Source organism: Tasmannia lanceolata, unplaced genomic scaffold (assembly GCF_043159265.1).
Source record: "Tasmannia lanceolata isolate RefF3 unplaced genomic scaffold, GAP_Taslan_0.1 ptg000012l, whole genome shotgun sequence".
Classification (NCBI taxonomy): Eukaryota; Viridiplantae; Streptophyta; class Magnoliopsida; order Canellales; family Winteraceae; genus Tasmannia; species Tasmannia lanceolata.
In genome coordinates, this window is record NW_027518689.1 from 35,482,506 (window position 1) to 35,505,479 (window position 22,974).

General features: G+C 40.5%; 1 protein-coding gene across 1 annotated transcript in view; it reads left to right on the forward strand.

Moving 5' to 3' along the window:
- The first annotated feature begins 227 nt into the window (after positions 1-227).
- Positions 228-22,974, forward strand: part of LOC143887989 (mediator of RNA polymerase II transcription subunit 15a-like) — a 31,227-nt gene continuing 8,480 nt past the window's right edge. The window contains exons 1-3 of the mRNA XM_077392253.1: positions 228-390; positions 1,423-1,534; positions 13,800-13,911. Of these exons, the coding sequence (XP_077248368.1) occupies positions 1,434-1,534; positions 13,800-13,911 (213 nt within the window). The 5' untranslated portion in view covers positions 228-390; positions 1,423-1,433. The remainder of the gene's footprint in view (positions 391-1,422; positions 1,535-13,799; positions 13,912-22,974) is intronic.

A 22,974-nucleotide genomic window follows, 5' to 3' on the forward strand; every position in this document is an offset into this window, starting at 1 on the left:
GAGATCATCCTATAAAAATGATTTTTTTGGGCTAACCGAGTTGGGAACCGAACAAATAGCGTTCTAACACGTTAGAAATCTTTTCCACTTTTTCCCATGAAAATTGCAAAACTACCCCTTCCATTGATCCATTCCATGGTAAACCGAGTTGGGACCGAGAGTGGAACCGAAGAAATTGCCTCTTAACCGAACATTAGAAATCTCTCACTTGATTTTGCCATGTGGCATGTAGGAATTTGTTAGGTTACAGTCTCGGTTCTACTCTCCGTCTCCATAGCAGCACTCGTTCATATAAATTGGAAACGAGAGACAGCGTGAAATCACTTTTTATCCTTGCACGCTTTCCTCTTGGATTTGGGTCCGAGCGATCTCCGATTCGATTCATCTCAGGTTTGTCCTCACATTTCCTTTTCATGCACAAACCCTAATTCCTCTCTTTCCTCCATTTTTTAATTGTTCATTTGTCTGGTTTTTCTTATGTTAATTGTTGATCGGTGTTGATGATTATTCCTTTGAGAAAAGGATAGAATGTGACGATGATAAAACAGAATTTTTAAACAGGTTTCTGGGATAATTGGGCTAGGGTTCATAAACCCTTTTTTGGGATTCACATATTACAAACTACTTTGAATACGGTTAGTCCCTAAATAGTGGTATCCAAAGAGACATGCAATAATTTTTTATGCAAATAATCTTATGACCAAGGTTTTAAATTTGGGAGGACCGAAACCAAAACGTTCCGAAACTGAAATTGCCGAAAATTTACCAAATTTCGGTCTCGGCGAAATTTTTGATAAAATATTAATTTTTTATTCCTTTACAGAATTTCTGCCGAAATTTCGGTAATTTCAGCCGAAATGCTGGCCCAAAAAAATTACATTTCAAGCGCCTTGACCAAAATTTTGGGATTTAGGCTGAAATTTCGGTTTAGGTGAGGAACGAAATTACCCCCGAAACCAAAATTTAAAACCTTGCTAATGACTATAAAAAGATGCGTGTGTATCGTGAATTACTTAATCTACAAATGATTATATTTAGCTTTAAAACCATTTTTTTAATGGTTTCACTCAATTTAATTTTAAGGCCCTGTTCGTTTGAGATTATGACAACCGATCGTGAGCCTACCAATTATTGGACTCAAATTACTTTAATTTTTGGTCCAATAACAGTTTTTGGCCTCACCATTGGTTATTATAATCTCAAATGAACAGGGCCTAAAAGTATTAGCATATAAGATTGTAGGAAAATAGTTTTTTGTGGTATCCATTGTCATAATCGCATCCATGCTGTGGTTTTTTTATGTCTTTCAAGTTCTTTCCTTCTTCCAGTTTGTATGGAAAAACCTTTTATTTTTATTGAATTTATGAAACCATAAAACAGCTCCCTCCTTTTTTGTACGCCTGATTTCCATGTTGTTTTCAGTATCTGAGGCAATGGGGCTAGTGTTCGATCAGGGTGTCTCTCAATCTTCTCAATCTGTTGACTGGAGAACCCAACTATCTGATGATTCCCGAGAAAGGATCATCAACAAAATGTCAGTTTATTTCAACTCGACAGTGTCAGATCATATTATATTGTAGAATGCTGTTTTCATGTTATTCTTACTTTCATTTCTGTAATTGCATGCGGTTAGCACAGTTATCCATGTCTAGAACTCTAGATGGATGGTACCCATAACTAGCTCCTGATACTAATTGATTTTGTATGTAGACTGCAGTCTAGATTATAAATAGGGACCCAATTCATAACCTCATATGGTTCTTGTTCATAGTGTCGTGCTTATATAGTCTACTGCCACAATTCTTTGGAAAGGCTTTAAGACAAGGTGACCATTGTCTTGAAAGGAAGTGTAGAAAATCCGAGAAATACTTCTCAACACGGATCAAACACGATGTGCAATAATATACCAAAAGAACGATGCAGAGAAACACAATCATACAATCACACAAGATTTTACATGGTTCGGCACTGCCTACCTCCATGGGGGGAATATTTTCACTATTTCGGTCTAGGGTTACAAAGTCTCTTCTTCTTGGCCAAGAAAACACAAAAGAATAAAACCTCATCCGGCAACCCTAACATGTGGCTTATATATCAACGTCACTACATGGAGAAATTTACCGAAATACCCTTAAGAGCAAACCCAAAACTTAAATTTCCCTTCCGGAGTGTAGCTCGACACGCATGTGCGACGTGCACATTAGTCCCTCAGGGTCCTGTATAATGCCAGAATACAAGACATCTGCACAACAGGAAGGATGGGCAGTGGGCATTAGACCTGTCTTAGATCGTCATGTCAATCCCTTCCTCTCTTTTTTTGAATGCCATTGTCAATCCCTTCCTTAGAGATAATTATTTCCAGTGGATTTACTAAGGCACTATTTACTTATTGAAAGATAATCTGTCAAGCAGAATGTTATGTATATCATTTGGAGCCATTAGATGCTTCGGCTGAGTTTAAGCATAAAGTACTCATAAGGTGATACCTTTAACTCCCTATGGTCCTGCCATTCTAAATAATTGTTCATCTTTCTTTCCTTTTTTTCAGAGGCACTCGGGGGTTAGGCGGACTCGACCATATTAATTAAGAAAAAAGAGGGAGGATTACACTCTGATATACATTTCTCCCTTACTATCCTCAAGGATCAAAAGAATTAAATCATTTGCAATAGAGGGGGAATGCCTTTCCCTTTACAGGGACAAGAGGAGGATTTGGAGAGAAATTCAGCTATGGAATTTGCTTCTCGGGCTCTTCCCCACTTCCATTTGACTATGTAGTTGGAAAAGGATCATTTGGGAAAAAAACATAAGCAATCAATTTCCTCCAAGTTGACTGCTCCTCCTCATAATGTAAACAAATTCAATTTTGATAGTAATTCCATAGGAGATCCCATTCCCAGCCCAGCTGGCATTGGAGGTATTCTCAGTAACTAGTTTGGAGTTGTTATCAAATGTTTCTCTGAACCATGTGGATCGGCGGATGCTAACAAGGCGGAAGCAAAGGCATTGTCCATCGGCCTACGGATATTTAAAGAAAACTTTGGTGGTACATGCATTATTGAAGGCAATTCTAGTAACATGATTCCATGGGCCCAACATTCTTCAGCAGGACCTTGTAGGCTTGCATAAACTATTCTAGAAATGAGATTGGAAAAGAGAGAGGTGGATGTATTGACAAAGGAAGGAATTGATCGTTATGTCCTAATTATTAGCGACTGCTTTTCAATCATTTAATCTACCTGCTTTTATGTGGTACTGTTTTTTCTGTTTTGTCTGGACATCTTGTCCATCTTATTGTATGTTTCTTTTATCTTTGAACCAATTTCCTTTTCTCAAAAAAAAAAAAAAAAGTGGGAGATTTATCAGCCAAGCAAAGAATTTGAGCCCTTAAAGGTCTAGCTTTCTAAGTACACAAACCGCTCCTGTTGATGATGTCTATCACTAGAAGGGAATCTGACTCAATTTACACATTGCTGAATTTGTTAGAAGCAGCAATATCAAGGCCTCTGCAGATACCCATGAGCTCAAGCATGGAAATTTCTTCCATGGGACAGTCAAGAGAGAAAGCCGAGCTGACTCTTCTCATGTGGTTCCGTATGGCTTCACCAATGCAACCCGTAACAACAGTAAAAGAGGGATCCACATTAAGTTTTATCTCACCAACGGATGGCTTGCTCTAAGAACAATACTGGGTAAACTTAAGTTTTTGGTATGAGCATGCAATTAAGGCTATACACAATATAAATCTGTTGAGGGGGCTGATCCAAAATTGGAACGGATCGAATCCAATTCGCGATGTGTGGATCTCCGACGGTTGCACCTCGTCCAACACAGCAGCAACTTTGCACAATAAAAAAAAACGTCATCTTTTACTTATATCCTAACTAGAAACTAGAAAACATAGAGCCAGCCATAAAAAAGGCCTAATGGGCATGGGAACTATTGCCCATCTTCCATCAAATTCTAAAAGGAAGAAAAATAGACTTATCTATATCTACATCCTAAACTCTTTCCAAACTCATCCCTTGGACGTCTCCCTGTGGAGTATCCCAAGGAGAAATGAACTACTTATTTCTATTGGCTGCAAACATGCCATTCATCTTGGACTCTTCTAATTGGACTGTTAGAAGTCCTAGCTACACGGTCTTCTATAGACAATTGTCCATCTCAATCCAGAAACTGTTTTGGTTGTCATCCAGCCATCTCCCAACAGTCCAAAGACCCAAACGTATGGAAATGCTATTCCTTCTGGTCAAGTAACCTGCTGAGTCACCCGTCATGTCACTAGCTGCTTAATCAACGTCCAGGGCCAAAACATGCAACATCAGCCGTGGCAAAAAAGACACTTGTCAGCTTTTCGTGGCTTTCCTGCTATGTTTATGCTTCTAATTGGGCCCACTCCTCCCTCGCGCGGCGCGCACGCGCCGCCTTTGAAGGATTTTGCTCCTTCCAAATCAACAATCGAGATTGAGGAAGGCTATCGACCCCTCACCTGTACAAGTCCACCTTGCTTGGCTCGACCTAGGCCCACCTTTCCAGTTGAACGATGTTCAGCCCCACCCACGTTGGATTCTATCACGGTTTGTTCACGGCTTTTGCCTCGTCTCTGTCAAGGAGCCTTCGGGGTACGTCTTCGTTCTCTCTTCTACTTATGACTTGCCGATTGGATGGGCCTGGTCTTTGGTACATCCGTCGTTTGCGAACCACAAATCTTTTGCCTTGTCATGAGCATCACGAATCTGCCTCTGGCGTTCACCAATCATTTAGCCTGAGTGGCGGAGATGAGTGAACATGCACCTTCTGTTGGTTGATTCGCCTTGATGATGTAATCCTTCCCATCTTTGACGAGCTGATACCTTCTCTCTTTATGGTAGAAGATGGCGTCACGGTCCCATAGATACTGACTATCAAGGATTACTTGGCAAACATCTAACGGTAATACCTCGCAAGTAACTTTGTCAATGTACTAGGATTATCTTTGCATGCATTTCGCACCACATCCGCATTTTTAAACATTGCCCTCGGCTTTTACGACATGAAAAGCAGCCTTAGATTCTTCTTCCTTGTCTGTGTTTTGGGCTCTCGTCGGTCGTAGCTTGGGGTGCAGTATCCAACACTCCTCGGTTGTGTGTCCGGGTCGTTTTAGTTGTCACACTACGCCTTACAAACTGTATTGGTGTACTTGCTCGGCTTTGGATCAGAATTGGATTTGTCTCTTATCCAATACTCCTAGGTTGGGTGCCCGGGTCGTTTTAGTTGTCACTCTGCGCCTTACAAACTGTATTGGTGTACTTGCTCGGCTTTGGATCAGACTTGGATTTGTCTCTTTTCCAATTATCTTTCTTCTTAAGCCGTCGATTTCGGTTCTTTTTTTCTTCTTTTTTTTGAAAATTGACATTTTTCATTGATATTGGAATAGCATTGGGGACCATGAGTCCCATCATGCATTACATAATATCAAAGGGAACTGGAACGGGCGTACCCAGAACTAGGAAAAAACCATTAAAGCAAAGCAAAAAACATTAACGTATCTTTTTTTCCCTACTTCATTCCATTAGCAATCTTCCTTTTAAGACTCTAAAAGATTCTTTCTACACCCTTGGACCTCCCTTCAAAGTAAACCCCATTAGATCTTCAACCGCCTCACCTATGCCGAGCACTTCCCCAACTCCTCCATGATATGTTGGATTTGGAAGTCCGGCATGTCAATGAGAAGATGCTTCATAATCCGATTCGAGAATTCAGGGTTTTTTCTGCTGGCGATCCTCTCTTCCACCAGCAGGATACCTACCACCTTGTTAGCTTTCCAATTCAGCCGCCTCTCGGCCATTTCTTTGCTTAACAATAATTGAAGAAGGGGTGTTTGTATAGCGGCGAATGGGTATCTTTGACCAAGTCCATCCCGTAGAGCCTGTACATAGTGAGGGGACGATCTTTAGCCTCTAGTTTGCATAATTTCCACTGCTTTCGGAGAAGATCCCCCGACATCTATGGGTTGGATCTTAGTTGTAAATTCCGTTCCGGTGACCATTCCGTTTTGGCCACCGAAACAGAATTCGGGTGGGATTTCGATCATTCCGGTGCTTTCCGGTCGAAACTTTTCGGTCACACAAATCCTCTTTCTCGAAATTTCGGTGGGATTTATGTCATTCCGGTGCATTCGAATGGCCGTAAAATGGTCATAAACGGTCATAAAATGAGGGTAAAAGGGTCAAAAAGCAATCCCAACGGCTATAATGGCATTGTCGTATTTTTTTCAAAAAATTTGTGCATTTTCAGTCGATTCTGGGCGAAACAGGGCATTCTGCCGGAATGACTGGCCGGAACGGAAAATATGCCCAAACTGTTCCAAATTCCGAGCCGGATCCGGAATTCAGGTCCATTCCGGCCAGAACGGAAAGGAATTGATAACTAAGGGTTGGATCGTTGATGGAAGATTTCGGTTCTTGATCACTATGGCTTTGATGTTGGCTTCCTCAATATTGTTGATGGGGAAGAGATTTAACTCTTCTCTGATATACTCGTGTGGCCCACCTAGGTACTTCATAAAAGTTCCTCGTTCCTTTAGGGAGATCCCAAGCACTATGGCTTGTTTGTGGAACTCTATGGTATACTCTTGCACCCATGGTTTTAAATTTCGACCGAAATCCGAAATTTCCGACCGAAATTTCGGTGAAGACTGAAACGAAATGGTACCGAAACCAAAATTTCCGAAACGTCGCTCGAAATTTCGGAAATTTGGTCGAAATTTATAATTAAATAATAATTTTTTATTCCGTTAACTAATTTCGAACGAAATTACCAAAATTTCGGTAATGTCGATCGAAATTTCGTCCCAAAAATCCGGGATTTCGTGGGCCAATACCAAATTTCGGGATTTCGGCTGAAATCTCGGTTTCGGATAACTCCGAAATTTTAGCCGAAACCGAAATTTTAAACCATGGTTGTACCGCTTGCTCGAATTGTTGTCGTAGATACTGCCCGCTTATCCATCGCTCTTTCTCGTATCCGAGGGGTTAGAATTGCTTCCGAATCATGGCTTGAAATTGCCTCCAGGTCACATTGGTCAATCTCTTGCTCCATGTGTACGAATTCCACCATGTGAGGGCATGACTAGAGAGCTTTAGTGTAGCGAAATTACCTTACGAGTGTGTGAACAGGTAGATTGAGAAGTAGGTTTCGAGTCTGTTGAGCCAATCGTCAAATAATTCTGTCTACTTTTCCATCATACATCAGCATGTCGATTCTTGCCTCCACCTTGAAGGGTTGAGTCACGATGCTCTCTAGTCTCGGATGTCTGCAGCGTTGGATCTCCTTTTTCCTCTTCTCGATCCCTCTCGACCTCCACCTCTTTTACGTGGGCGGCAGGCTATGGATTCATCTGCGATGTTGATGCCTCCTTTATAGACATTAGTTGCGACGTCATTGACATGAGTGTCTCCATTTGGCTATACATCTGTGAAAGTTGTTGATCGACTCCGTTGTTTTCCACCGTATCTCCTTGGTCAATGGGTACATGTACTAGGTCTTTTCTCTGTGTGAGCTTGTTGTCGCAAAACGCAAGCGTTCGCCATTGTTTATGGTCGCAGAGTGGTGGCAGAATCTTACGCCGATACCCACTTGATCTTAAATTTGAACGGATTGAATCCGATTCGCAATGTGTGGAACTCCCCACATCGCACTTTCAAACAAGTCTCGTCCAACACAAAGCAGTAACTTTGCACATAAAAAAACATCAACTAGCCACTAAGAGATTATATATTTGGTTCTCTATTGGAAAAATGGAGACCCCCCCCCCGCCTTTTATTTTTCATTTACTTTTATCCAAACTAGAAATATAAAGCCAATCATAAAAAGGCCTCATTGCAATGGGAGCTAATGCCCAGCTTCCATCAAATTCTAAAAGGAAGAAAAATAGACTTATCTATTTCACCTAAACTCCCTCAAAACTCATCACTTGGACATCTCCATGTGGAGTTTCCCAAGGAGAAATAAACTCCTTATTCTGCAAACATGCCATTCATCTTGGACTCTTCTGGTTAGAATGTTAGAAATCCGAGCTACTTGGTATTCTATGGACAGCTGTCCATCTCAATCCAGACATTGTTGTGCTTGTTATCCAGCCATCTCCCAACAGTCCAAACAAATGGAAATGCTATTTCTTCTGGGCAAGTAACATGCTTAGTCGCTTGCCATGTCATCAGCTGCTTAATCACCGTCCAGTGCCAAAACTCACCACATCAATCATGGGCAAAAAGACACATGTTGGCTTTGCGGTTTTGCCGCTATGTGTATGCTCTTGCAACATGCTATTCTTGGGCCAAACAGAAATGGCTAAGTTAGGAAAGCTTGATGTGAGCTTTCTTCTCTTATATATATGCCTTTGGTCCCTCTTCCTCTCTATTGCTTTCCGTCTCTTGTAAGAGTGTAATCACGTCCAAGGAAGGTTTCCCATTGAACCGAATAGAGAGGAGTAGAGAAGAGCAAAGGGCGTTTTTGGGTGGGTTTCGTGCTCGGGAAAGTGAAGATTCCGTCGGAATCAAAAATTTGGAAAGCGGCAATGGCGCAAGGTATATCTAATGCTTTTGTTTGAATTAAAAGTTTTTCTTTGATTTGAATGCCCAAGATCCAAGGGATCAATCTTAGTGATGTTAGTTTAACATTTGGTATCAGAGCATTAGGTTTTTTAGGCTTTCAAAGCCAAAGAAAAAAAGGTAAAAACCATTATCTTATGCAAAACATGTGTTTTTGGCGCAAGTCAACCGAAAATCTAATTGCCACCGACGACCGGAGCTTTTTACGGCGATCAGCCATCGCTTGAGTTCTCCTCTCATCAACAGATCACCTCATAAAGTTTGGGGGTGGCGGCATAAAGTTTGGGGGTGATCCGCCAGTTGAATCGAGAGATGTGACTGTTCAAAGAAGGTTGTATTTTTTGGAAACAAAAAAAAATTCTGGTTTAAAACCAGTTGGCCGGGCCAGGAAGATGACTGGGAAGTCCGGGTTGGACCCGGACTCCCGGCTCAACTGGGGATCCGCGGCCATAAAAAAAGGATAGTGCGGTGTCCCGGTGATACTGCCGCACATCACGGTGAATATTATTTCAGCCTACAGTCTCTTCTGCGTTGGAGTGTGATGCTCGGCCCTCTATTACACTTCTCCTTTCTCCTTTGATTTATTTCTTCTGCCTTAGTTCTTGAATTCCCAAACTTTAACCTTTGTTTATTGCTCAAGAAAACTTTCCACTACCCCTGCAACATAGCCAACCACAAGCCTTGCTTCCACCCTTCTTTTCCATTCTATTTTCCATCCTTTGCACAGCCTACAACACAACCTTTAATTCTTTTCGTGATTCACTCTATCTGATTACAAATTCAAGAGAACAGTCCTAAACACGTACCCACAACCCCAAGTCTAAATCAACAACCATAAACTTTTTACCGATTCCCAACTGTTCTACATATCCTTGAAGTTGAAACTCTTTCAGACTAGTCACTCTTCTTGGTCTGCCCATAGACTCAAGAACAGTCCTAACTCTGAGACCTACAGTCCCCATCAGTTCCAACAGTCCCATCAGTCGGCCATCGTCCCAATCGTCCCATCAGCCCCAGTTCCAACAATCCTCCATAACCCAGTCCAAATATAACAGTCCCAAAATCTATCATAACAATCCATCCTATCAACGGCATAGAGTCCATCTGATTAATTCCCAGCCCTACTAAAAACCTGTGTTTTATTTATTTTTATCATAACATTCCATTAAACCCCAAACCTTAGCCTTTTATCCATCAACCCTGCTGCCTTGCTGCTATGATTAAAATTTTCTTACTTGAATCAACTTCCCCTAACCAGTCATCATGGTATATGAGATGGGGGGTGAACCAGTGGATGCCGGGCTCTCTGTAAGAGAGACAATGTTAGACACAGTCTACCCCTCACAATGCTCCTGTCATGCCTCATCTCATCTTTCAACAATAAGTTCACTTCAGTTTCTCCTTTCCCTTATGGTCTATTTGGTTGCACCAAAAATAGGGAAAATAAAAGTAAAAAGGACATATTTTCCCTTTCCTAGCATTGTTTGGTTGCCATCTGCTATTGACATGATAACCCTTGTCTGCTGTAAAATTTCCAAATGCAAGCCATTTTATATTGTTTGACTTTCCTCCCAAATCATGAGGAAAAGGAAGTAAAGAAATGGGAATTTGTTTCCCTTTCCTTCTACTTTTATATTACGTACATCCAAACAGACCCTTATTGAATTTGTTTTCTCCTTCATTATCTCTCCTTTGAAATGTAAAGTTAGAGGCAAGAGCTGATTTCTCTAGTATTGGGGCATTATATTGCTGCAATGATGCCATCATACTCCTCACTCTGAACCTTTGTATAGACTTGGTTCAAGGTGGGTAACTCTTATCCAAGTATCTACACTCTAATCAGTTCAAACTAAGGATGAAGGCCTATATGAAATTCAATGATGTGGTTTCTCTCCTTTTTTCTGGCAGTGACAACATCTATAGTACACACTAGCTCATATGAATAATAGTAATCAAGTTCCTCCCAAATGTAGGAGGGTGAAGTAGTGAGCCAAGGACTTCACCCCCTTTCTAAGATGGGCAATGTCTTGTCACAACTGAATATACGAGCCCAATTCTTCACTTGTGAATAGGTTTGGGTGTCACTAGCTGCTTAATCACCGTCCAGGGCCAAAACATGCAACATCAGCCGTGGCAAACAAGACACTTGTCAGCTTTTCGTGGCTTTCCTGCTATGTTTATGCTTCTAATTGGGCCCACTCCTCCGTCTTCACGAACATAAAGCCATTGCTAACATCTGGCTCCATCGAATTAATAAAAATGGCATGATAGAGATTCTTTGCTTTTCACTTGTCATGAGCAGTATTAGTAGAGGTTGGTTCTTTAGTTTTTCCTTTTATATATCCAGGTTTGTCTCTTCCCCCAATAAATATCTTCATGGCCTACGACTATTGAATTCTACTTTCATCATGGACACACCTAGATCCCCCAGGGAAGGTCCCATGGTATTTAAACACCGTGAACCCCTGATATTAATAGTATTCACATTAGTAGTATTTCTATTTGACATTTGCAACAGTACAGAAGCACTTCCAAACAAAACCATCCTCCCACTAAAAAAAAGACTCTTTCGAACATTTCCTAAATTTAGGTTCTCACCAACCATACCCTAAATAATCTTCAAGACATTTTTTAGAGGCTGTTCTCTTCGCCACCAGTCTCAAACAATGTTTATACTCAACTCAACTCAACTAAGCCTTTGTCCCAAACTAGTTGGGGTCAGCTTATGAATCCCTTAGAAAATTTTCATGAAGAAGGTGAAAGGATCTACCCGGCTCAGACTGACCAAGTCTAATCCTTACACTAGTTGGGTTCGTCTCCATGGATCATTTTCTTCCATTCTACCTATCCAAGGTCATGTTCTCTATTATATACCTAGCCCTCAAGTCTTTCCTCACTGTTCCTACCCAAGTTTTTTTTGGTCTGCCCCTACCTCTTTTTATTCCATCAACTTGGCACGAGTCACTTCTTCTCACTGGAGCATCCAAAGGCCTAAGTTGGATATGCCCAAACCATTTTAAGCGGTGCTCTCTCATCTTCTCCTCAATTGGTGCCACCCCCACCCTTTTACGGATGTCTTCATTTTTAATTCGATCTAACCTTGTGTCGCCGCACATCCATCTAAGCATTCGCATCTCCGCTACACTCATCTTATGCATATGCTGCTTCTTGGTGACCCAACATTCTAAGCCTTACAGCATGGCTAGAACCCCACAACTATCTTAAAAAATTTCCCTTCAACTTGTTAGGTATTTTACGATCGCACAGTACTCCTGAAGCATGCTTCCACTTCAACTAACCTGCTCTTATTCTTTAAGAGCAGGTTAACATCCTCTTCAATCTCTCTTTCTTTATGTAGGATTGAACCAAGATAGCGAAAGATATCCCTCTTAGGTACCTTCTGTCCAGTCATATTTACTAGATCCTCGCCCTGCCCTGTAGCCATATAATTTGAAATTCTTTCTTTTTTGAATGAAAGAGAGGTCCAAGCCCTTCCGGAATGATTGAATTAGTCTTGGCTCCTTACGTTACTAAAGTTTCACTCAATATACTTTGTCTTAGTCCTGCTCAGTCTAAAACCTTTGAATTCCAAAGTAGTTCTCCATAACTCTAACTTAGCATTAACTTCTGCTTTGGTTTCGTCAATTAATACTATATCATCTGCAAATAGCATACGCCACGGATCCTCGTCCTGGATATCCTCTGTAAGTTCATCCATAACTAGAGTAAAATGATAAGGAAAAATACTTCATCAAAAAAATGTTAATGAATCATCAAAAAAATACTTCAACAACACTCCAGATTTACACATTTTTTTTTAATGGTACCCCAGATTTACACATTTGGTGCTAAAAATAACATGGAAAAAATACCTTTGGGCCAGCATACCGTGAGCCCTAACATGAGATGTCTATCAAATCCGGTCCAAACTTCATGAGATTATAGCCTATAGATCCCTAACCAAAAAAGGTCATACTAGGCCAATCTATGCAAGAAGTTGTCTATCAAATCCGATCCAAACTTCATGAGATTATAGCCGATAGATCCCTAACCAAAAAAGGTCATACTAGATCCAATCTATGCAAGAAAAACGTCATCAAATCATCCGGCACCTGATTTGTGTTTTGGACACCATAAATCACCTTAAATCAAGGCGAGATGAATGATATAAGCCTCGACCTAACCTGGTAACTTTGTCCTTAAGGTTGTTGATGTCAGCATTACGATTAGGATACGCCAGCAACACCCTGCAGAACTTCTAAGGTTTTCAATTAGTCTCCGGTGATACTCGATGTTGATTAGTGGCTTCGATACCCAGATGAAAACATGGTAGGATGAACCTGTGCATAGACTTGGTTTAAGGTGGGTAACTCTTATCCAAGTATCTACACTCTAATCAGTTCAAACGGAGGATTAAGGCCTACATGAAATTCAATGATGTGGTTTCTCTCTCTTTTTTCAAAGACATATGATGAAAATATTACATTAATGATCCCACGACGCTCCCAACCTTACACTCTTCTAGACCCCCACGCTTCCCCGTCCCCGCTTCGTGCTTCTATGGTTGAGACTCCACTTTTAATGATTTTTGTGACCTCATTTGTCTAAAAAATTACTAAAAATTCAAAAACTACTCCTTTTCTTCTACTACACTGTAGAGTGTAATACATTAAATTGGGGACATCATGCTCACATCCTTCCCCTTTATTTCTCTTTTAATAAAATTTATGCTGCTTCATTGGATAGGTCAGAGATTTTTTTATGTTTTATTAAGCTCATACATTTTTAGTGTATTGTTTCATTTTAATATTTTTGGTTCCTCCAGTTTGTCTCATTGCATCTGTGCAGCACGGCATTGAGTGCCTTCTAATCTATGCTGATATGTTAATGTAGGCCTGAACTGTACTCTCAATTTGATGTACGGGAATTTTGTTTGTAACCTTGTAAATATTCATCAAACGTGTGCTATAACCTTACTTTCTATTATTTAGATATTGATCTACATTGGTATTCAACAAATGCGTGCTTGGACCTTTCTTTCTATTATTTATCTATTTAACTACCGTGGCTGTAAAATTATATTGACATGTCAATTGGGTTTTTGTTTATCGCATGTTAAATGAGTTTATTTCTTTTCCTTATTGATGGTTTCAACGCAAGACCTTGGTCAATTTTCTATTAACAGATGTTGTTTTACATGCATAGAATGGAGACTTTAAAGAGGCACTTACCTATTTCTGGCCTGGAGGGATTAGTTGAACTTAGAAAAATTGCTGTAAGATTCGAGGAAAAGATTTATGCGGCTGCCACAAGCCAGGTACATCTATCACTCAAATGTCCTTATTTCTTGCTAATTTTTTCTTTTCCATTGCTAACTTTTCCTTTTCGTTTTCCTATCAACCTTTTCATACCCTTGATTCCTATAAAAAAAGGGCAGCCCACTGCACGAGGCTCCCCCCCATTGCGGGGTCTGGGGAGGGCTAGATGTACGCAGCCTTACCCCTGCTTTGCAGAGAGGCTGTTTTCGTGGCTCAAACCCCACCAGGTCACAATGGAGCAACCTTACCGTTTCAAATCATACCCTTGATTCTATAGAACACGAAATTGTCACGTACATTATATGTGAAAGTGAGAACCAGATGCCTCTAATTATCTTATGCTGCCAGTTACCATTTTTTATTTTACTGCCATAGACCGTGTTTGCTAGGGAGAAGATTTGAAACTTACAATAACTAGCAGTTTACATTTACTAGATTATGAGCAAAAAAGTTTAGCTATAAATAGCTGGCCACATCTGAAAAATAAGTTGGCAGGGGGTTCGTAAATCAGCAAACTTTTGGTCATTATTAGCATTTAGCACTTCTAGCCTTGCTGGTTTGGTCATTCTCTGGAAGGCACCTAGACATATACTTCAATCATTGGACATAAATAACAATAAAATAACCCAAAACCAAATGCATGGTCTTCACCAAATAGGACTCACTCAGGACCTAAATTTTTGCTGATTACTCCCAACATGGCAAAATAATTGCTTATTAGTCCCTAAGAAAAGCATATTAGCTGAACAGTCCTACTTTTAGAAAATATTTGCTAAAAGGTCCGTAAAACTCACAAACTTCATTTTTCTCCGTTAAAAATTTTAAAATGGCAAATTTAAACACCCCCCCCCCCCCCCCCCCAATTTAATCAATGTTAGCGCCTTTTGATTTCCCTTCCAATATTTTCGGAAAAAAACTAGGAAATAAGCAACAATATTGACTTTCCCTTTGACATTCTCCCTTCTTCTTCTCCTAAGATTAGAAGCCAAACCCTAGTTCTTATTCCCAAAACAAAACTAAAACCCTACTATATTACAAAATGCCTTCTACTTAGGCCCCGTTGGATTGTAGGAATTTTATTGGAAAAGTTTGGAAAGAAAAAAAAATCTAAAATTTCTTATTTCTTACACATAAAAAAAGAGAAGGTAAACCAACCCTACTCAATTTTTCAGTTAGGGACCTTCGGTTTATGATGTTATCCCTCTAAATTAATCAGACATAATTCCTCAATGCAAAAAAAATTTCCATAGAAATAATTTTCCATTAGAGATATTTTCTTGCAATCCAACCAAGATAGGAATTTCTTAGAAAAGTTAGAAACAAAAAATATTCGTATAATTTCTTACTTTATTTATCGATGAAGAAACGATATCTCAAACTGACCCTATTTAATTTATTTTAGAGGAATTTTCAATTTATTTAATTCCTAAAATGATTTTTTTTGTTGAAGTTTTTCTTTGACTAGAATATTGGAAGTGATAATATTGTTGCTTATTTCCTAGTTTTTCTCCAAAAATATTGGAAGGGAAATAAAAAAAATGCTAAAACTGATTAAATGGGTTGGTGGGTAAATTTGCCATTTAAAAATTTTTAACGGAGAAAAATAAAGTTCGTGAGTTGTAGGGGACCATTTAGCAAATATTTTCTAAAAGTAGAACTGTTCAGCTAATATGCTTTTCTTAGGGACTAATAAGCAATTATTTTTTCATGTAGGGACTAATCATCAAAAATCCCTTTAACATATTCTAGAAGAATTAAAAATCTTTATATTATTTTAGTTCAGAACTATCATATTTGGTCGTGCTTTTCATCCGAAACTAGCCTTTGTGTGACCAGTTGCTGATGCCAGCCTAAGTCATGATATCATTGTTTGTATGGTACTATGGCTTACTTGGGCCCCAACTTTCCACTCTTTTGTTGCTCTTCATTATTAGAGTTTGGAAGTAGTGGCCCAGGGAAATGGTATTCCCACTCCCTTGTTTCAATAATGACACTCTACTCATTTCTTTACATTTTTTAGATATTTTGTCAAGAGCATTTTGGGAATCGTAACAACCTTTAAAGTATAAGTAAAGGGTGTAGTGCCATTATTGAATCAAGGGTGTGAGAATATCATGTTCCGCCCTTAAATGCATTATTCCTCGTTCCTTCTTCCCATTTTGGCCATGATTTGTGTAGCCCATGTGTTGCCTTGCTTTTTCATTCTTATATCCAACTCAATAATGTAATCTTTTTGTTTTTTCATTCTAGGGCCTTTACTACGTTTGCTCTATGTTCTTGTTGTTGTGGTACTTGACTAGTACAAGTGATGTGGAAGTTGGATGGACTTGTTTATATTATATTAGCTCCCGTGTTTTCTGCGATACTGTTGAGCGTGGTGTGTTTGACAACTATCGACAAGTGATCTATCATGCGATTCTATTTTGTACTATGGCCAAGGTTTTAAAATTTGGTTTCAGTTTCAGTTTCGGTCACCATGGGAACAGAAATGTTTCGTTTTCTGATGGAAATTTTGAAATTTTGTAAAATCATGGAAATGTATGGAAACCTATGCAAATCATAGAATTTTATTATAAAACTTCAAGAAATGGTAGAATAAATACAAATACACACTTAGAAACCATCACGTAAGTGAGACAATCATCCATAATAGTTTAATGACATTGAACACTTTGTGTCGCTCATGTCCGATAGTTCATCACATACCACATTTCACATGTAATTCATATAAATATTTATACATAGTGCACACACCACATTTCACATGCAATTCATATAATTATAATTATGAAAAATGGACACATTTTTATTTCATCCTTAGGCTTAAGCTTTAGCTTGAGGTAGAGAGGGTATGATAGGTTCCGCCAGAAGAACCCCCTGGTATGATATTTTCCGCCGGAAGAACCCCTTGGTGGAATCAGTTTACGATAATCCATCGGGTAAGAGTACTTTTAGTTGTGGCATTATTCATGATCGATGGGCCGGACTTTTCCTAGAAGCAGTTGAGAGTGGATATTCCACAAAGGAGGCGTTTCAATTGCTCGGGATATCCAACTCCTGTTGTCGAAGGTCATTGATCTTATCGAGTCTAAGGAATTAGCCTTTTTGGATCTTACTGGTCTACTCCTGCCAGACCCCTTTGGAGCCTTGAGGAAAGGATTGCCTCTGTGAGAAGATTTGGAGCTGGAGCTAATCGTGCTCTTTGGTCTATTAATGGCACCAATTGGAGGTGTCCGTACTGTTGTTATAGAAACTTTTGCAAGCGAAATTCTTGCAGAAGATGCTCCGTTCTAAAAGAAAAAATTGCAGCGGCGAAGGTCTGGATCCCAAAGAGTTAGAAATTCCATCGTCCAGAGAATGATCCTCCGGTGATATCGGTGCCATCGAATCTGGTGGAGGACCGCAAGAGGTTCCTTTGTAGCTGTCCTGTCGGCACTTGGAAAACCAGCGTAAGATCATTGGAGGAGGTCTGGAACTGGGAAAATATTGTTGGGACATTCTGCAGTTAAAAAAACCGTACTCCATTAACCCATCGATTATTCTGTTCTGCTTTGAATTTGAATCTCAAGCTGCATCAATCTTGAAGGGTGGAGAAGCTGCCCTGGGTGAGCACCTTTTATCTCTTCACCCCTGGTACCCTGGTCTTATTGTGGGTGCCAGGGCTATAAGATTTAGGTTCTATGATATCCCACTTTATGCCTGGTCTTTTTCAACTGTGGAGGCCTTAGGTCAGCAATTTGGTCAGGTTCTGGAAGTTCAGCTTTCGGGTAACCATGACCAATGTTTGGCTTTTGCCTCCGCTAAGGTTCTTACAATGTCATGGTAGACTCACACATATCTCATGGGGGAGAAGGTGGAAGATGGGGAGTTGGGAATTAGTAGCATCTGCTCACCGGTGGGTTATCCCAAGGCCAAAGATAACCATTTCTCGCAGGAGGGTTCTCTATGTCCTGATCCTGGTGAAAAATCGCCGGAGGAAAGTATCTCCCAGGAGAGAGGAGGAATTCCTAAGGACACTTTCAGTGGTTAAAGGGTAAATAGCAGGTAGCTGTTAGAAGGGCCCTCAAAGATTTTTGAATTTGAAAAACTATCTTGGGGGGTTCTGAGCAAAAAGATTCCTTGAATGGAGAGATGGGTTGGCGTGGAAAAGGAACAAATCAAGCATTGAAGGGCAAGGTGATCGGCTTTAAGGGGAAGCCCTTTGCAAAAGATTTCGCTAACAACACTGAGCGGCAGCCGGTGGAAGTCAGAAGGATTCTCAGCTTAAAAAATTTGCTAGCTAATGGGAGCAAAAAGAATAAAGGAAAAGGGGGGAAACCGAAGAGTTTGATGGTATAAAATCGAGGAAATAGCTGTAATCTTCCTGGCAGAGAAAGCGTACATGTGATTTCTAAGAAAAAGAGGAATGTGGTTGGTGGACCACTGCCCTTTATGTTTGCAGGATGATGAATCCATTGACCATTTGTTTATGCATTGTAGGTTTGCCAGAGAGATATGGGGTTTGATCTTGTTGAGATTTGGAATCCAATGGGTCTTTCCAAGATCTATACCCCAGTTGCTTAATTGTTGGGACTTTGTCCCTTGGAAGAAGAAAGGGAAGGTTTTATGGAGGATATGTCTTTTGGCCACGTGGTGGTCGATTTGAAAGGAAAGAAATGGAAGAGTTTTTGAAGGGAAGGGTAAATCAGCTTATGGGGTTTATTTGAGAATATTTGCAATCTCCATCCATTGGACGAGGAGCATCCCTATGTTTCGCTGTGTCTCGGCCTTCGATCTGTGGGAGGGATGGCAAATAGTCTGTAATGAGGCAACAATAAAAACCAAGGTAATTCAAAAATGGAATCCCCCTCCGAATGGATACTTCAAACTTAACTTTGACGGAGCTAGTTTCAGGAATCCTGGCCCGTCGGGTATTGGTGGCCTTCTTAGGAGTGATGTCGGTGGCATGGCATGGGCTTTCTCTGGCCCATGTGGTATTTAGATTCGAATGAGGTAGAAGTAAGAGCGGCCTATTACAAAATTTTACACTTGGGCAAAGAACTTTTGGACAAAGTGATCGTTGAAGGAGATTCCTCCAATGTCGTGAGATGGATCTCAGGTTCAGCACCCCCTCCGTCGCGATTTCTTAGCTTGGTTGAGGAGATGTCAGATTGGTTGCTTGGATCGTCTGCTTCTCTTGTGCATATTAGGAGATCTGCTAATGGCGAAGCAGATTTTTTGGCCAAAGCTGGCATTAATAGATTGGGCTTGGAATGGTTTGATTATATGCCGCCATAATTGTATCTTTGTATTTTCTTTTAGTGGACCATCTCGGTTCCTTTTTAATATATTGCCATTTCAAAAAAAGAAAGAAAGCGTAAAGGTGACGGAAAGAAGGATCCTTTGAATCGAGTCTCGCAGCTCGAGGCAAAAGTTCTGGCCACCCGAGGCACTCTCTCCCTCTTTAAAAGAAAACTCCAACGTATCTTCTGTAAAGAAACTAGCAGGAAGAGAAATCCTGCTTCTCAGATATTCACCTCAAACGTAGACTTTGACATCCCACCTAGTCATGCCATGTCTGAGGAAGGAGGGTGCTCACATTCAAAATGGAAGGGTGAGCAGGACTTTTTGACCATAGAAGATGACCTAAAATTGTTGAAGGAATTGGAGTATGATGAGCGATTGGCGTCCGAAGAGTTCCTAACGCCGAGAGAGATTTCAATGGGCTTTTGGAAAAGACAATGGAAGCAATTTAAAAGGGATGCTAGTGAGAATGCAGAAGAGTTTTTTAGGAACACGGGGAAAAGAACTGCCAAAGAATTATTCTTTCCTCTCTATAAGCTCCCACATTTCAAGGAAGGTTTGGCTGAGGAAAGGGGGGCTCGGCGTTCCTGCTGGGAATAGGAGAAAGTGGCAGAGATTGAGAGGTTGGAGTAGTTGGTGATGAGTCGGAATAAGGGCTCTGGGAACCCTCTAGACTTGAAGGATCTGGAAAATAACTGTTTGATTGCGGATTTCTTTGGAAAGGAAGAAGGAAACAACGATAAATGCAAGGCGTGGAAGAATTTTCAGGGGTAACTTTGGAAGAAGGGACTGCCCTAAAGAGTCCGATGAACTGATGTCTGTTGGAGATGTTTTTGGGGTAGGCTTCGAGAATGGCAATGGGAACAAGAACTTGTTTGTAGTATTGGCAGAAAGAGACTTAAAGGAAAAAAGGGAGAAAGAGAAGGAAAAAGGTAAAGGGGGAGCAGGAGTTTCTGCTTTTTGAAAATTAGAGCGTAGTTTCTTAGTGTTATTAGTTGTAGTATAGGCTTTTGGCGTTTGACCCTGCTTTTGATTCTAGCCTTCCCCTATAGTAGCTGTGTTAGTAGTGGTTAATCCGCTCTTGCGGTGCTTGGATTTGGAAAAGTTTTTTGGGTAATTAGGAATCATCTTGGAGATGGGGAGTAGCCTTCTGAAGCTAGGTATTGGTTCAGTGCATTTATAAGGCCTGTTGTGGCTGGTGATTTTAATATTCTATTGTCTGCTCTCTTAAGGTTGGGCTTTGGTGGTTAGATTCAACATGGTATGCTATTGGGAGAACTCTAATGCTATATCCGAGCATGCTTGAGGAATTTCGTTCTTCGCTGCTTAGGGAACTTTCCCTGGATTCTTTCTCCTATGAGTTTGTAAAAAGAAAAGGTGTGCAAATGTTTCGACCTAGTCGCCTGATTAAATTCAGATCATCTTTATCCTTTTCCCAGCTGGTTTCTGCTGGGCAGTTGGTTGTCCTGTATTAAGCTGGTGGGTTGGCTGCAGTTTTCTCTCTAGCAGATTTGGCCTGGAAGAATTCTAAGTGCTTAGTGGGAGGAACTCTATCAATCAAATGCTGAGAGTGACAACTTTGGGTGTCTCATGGATGTTTTTGGGCTTTGAAGGGATTAGTCTTCTTTGGAAGGAGGATCATTGTAATGCTTAAAGGAAATTATCTCGGGTTGTAGTTCTTTTGACTGCCCTTTCAGTTTTATTTTCATTTCTTATGTCCTGTATTTGAAAGCTGGGATCCCTTGTTCCCAATGTATCTGGTTGATATGAATACAATTGTCATTTTTCAAAAAAAAAAAAATGTGCACACCATATTTCACATGCAATTCATATAAATAAAATTTTGAAAAATGTACTGATGTAGGGAAAACTAATGCACTCACGATTTTTGTTTTGATATGCAATTCGGTTTTGGTATCATTTCAGTGGGTATGGAAATGAAAACATTCGCTTGTTTCATGTTGGTTTCGATGAAAATTTTAAACCATGGCTGCTTCTAGCTGATAGGCATGCATGAATCTGTTACCATGGATCCATGCGGGGAACTCTTTACACTCACATCACATGTGGGGCTAATAAATGCCCGGTTTACAACTTGTGGTGATATGAGTTTTCTTGAAGTGCTTCTTGGAAATGTACAAGGTACAAATGTATTGTTATCCGTTTAGGAGGATATGTACGTTAGCTATAGTTTTATGACTCTAGGTAAGCGATATGATTTCTCTTGAAGTGCTTCATGGAATTGTACAAGGTACAAATGATCTTTATCTATTTAGGAGGATATGTGCATTTGCTATAGTTTTATGACACTAGGTCTCTGGGCCAGCCAAGATGGATGCATTACTCCTTTAATCCATAGTGGCACATGTGATGTAGATTGTCCCACAAGGCACTTGTTTTGGTTAGTTGAGGCTAGAGGGTATACTATGAGATTTATTGGATAGTGACTTGGGAAATTCACAATCCACTTGCTCAAAATAGATTTTCTATTTATTTTTTTAAAGGGGAAATTATATGGTGGACTGCCGTGCATGCACGGGCAGCCCCAAAAAAAGTTGGGCCCACATTTTTTGGGTGATCCAATTCATTCATTTGTTGGGCCCTGATGTAGATAGGGTGTGCCCATAAAATCTTCTCCATAGGATGATCCTAACACTCCGATCCGTGAAGGTTGATTAGAATTTCTCATTGGGGGTTTCATTAAATGGAGATAATTGAGGCGGTGGAGCCCACTATGTGGTTGTTAGGAATTTTGTTAAGGACAATAGTTTCAATTAGGATTGTTTTAAAGGCTGATCCCCACATATGTGGGCACTTGATTTTGATTGAATAAAGAATTTTTTTCGAAGTTTGTTTCTCTTGTTTTTTGCCTGCTTCCGGTGCAGGTTGCACGGGAAGGAGGGTGATTTATACAGCAGAAACCTCTAATCCCAAAGATTCCAAGGTTCTTTTGGTTGTTCCATTTTTTTTTAAAAAAAGATAACAGTTCCATTCCATAATCAGAAGCTTACAAGAGAAGGGGACAAGATGTCCCCATAAAGAGAAACTGACTATTGGAATACAACCCAAAACAACCCGGAGGGGGAATGCTCATGCTGCCCCCACCATAGGGTCATCAAAATGCACAAGTGTGGTAGCCAGTTGGGCCTCGTCTTTTGCCAACCCGTCCATCACCGCGTTAGCGGATCTCCTCATATGCACCAATTTGTGATGAATAGTACGGACCAAGTCCCTGATCTCGTCCAAGGTATAAGAGAGCCGCCAAGGTCCCAAACTTCAATTCAATGCCCATGCGATGGCTTTAGCTGAATCACCTTCGACGATGGGAGGACCCAAATTATGCTTTTCATACTCACTTCAATCCGAATAATAAAGCCCCGCCTTAGCTTTATTAGCATCACAGAATCCCGTCGGGCCCGCCCCAGTAGGACATGATCGTAACACCATATTTGCATCCCGGATTACACCACCTATTTCGGCCATGCTCGGATTGCCCAGGGAGCTGATGTCGAAGTTCAATTTAAACCACCCCTGCGGCGGGGGTTTCCACCTCGGAATAATTTCCACACTAGCTTTCTTCTCCGATATAACCGAGCTCCAATTTCACAAGATTTCTCCAACAAAGTAAGGGAGGCACACCTTAGCTTTGGACCAAGCAATTATAGTGAGTTTAATGTCAAGGGCGATGTGATTCCAACTCTTTTCCTTTTCATGGAAAATTCTATTGTTCCTCTCATTCCAGATATGCCAAATGATGGCATATGGAATCGACATCCACA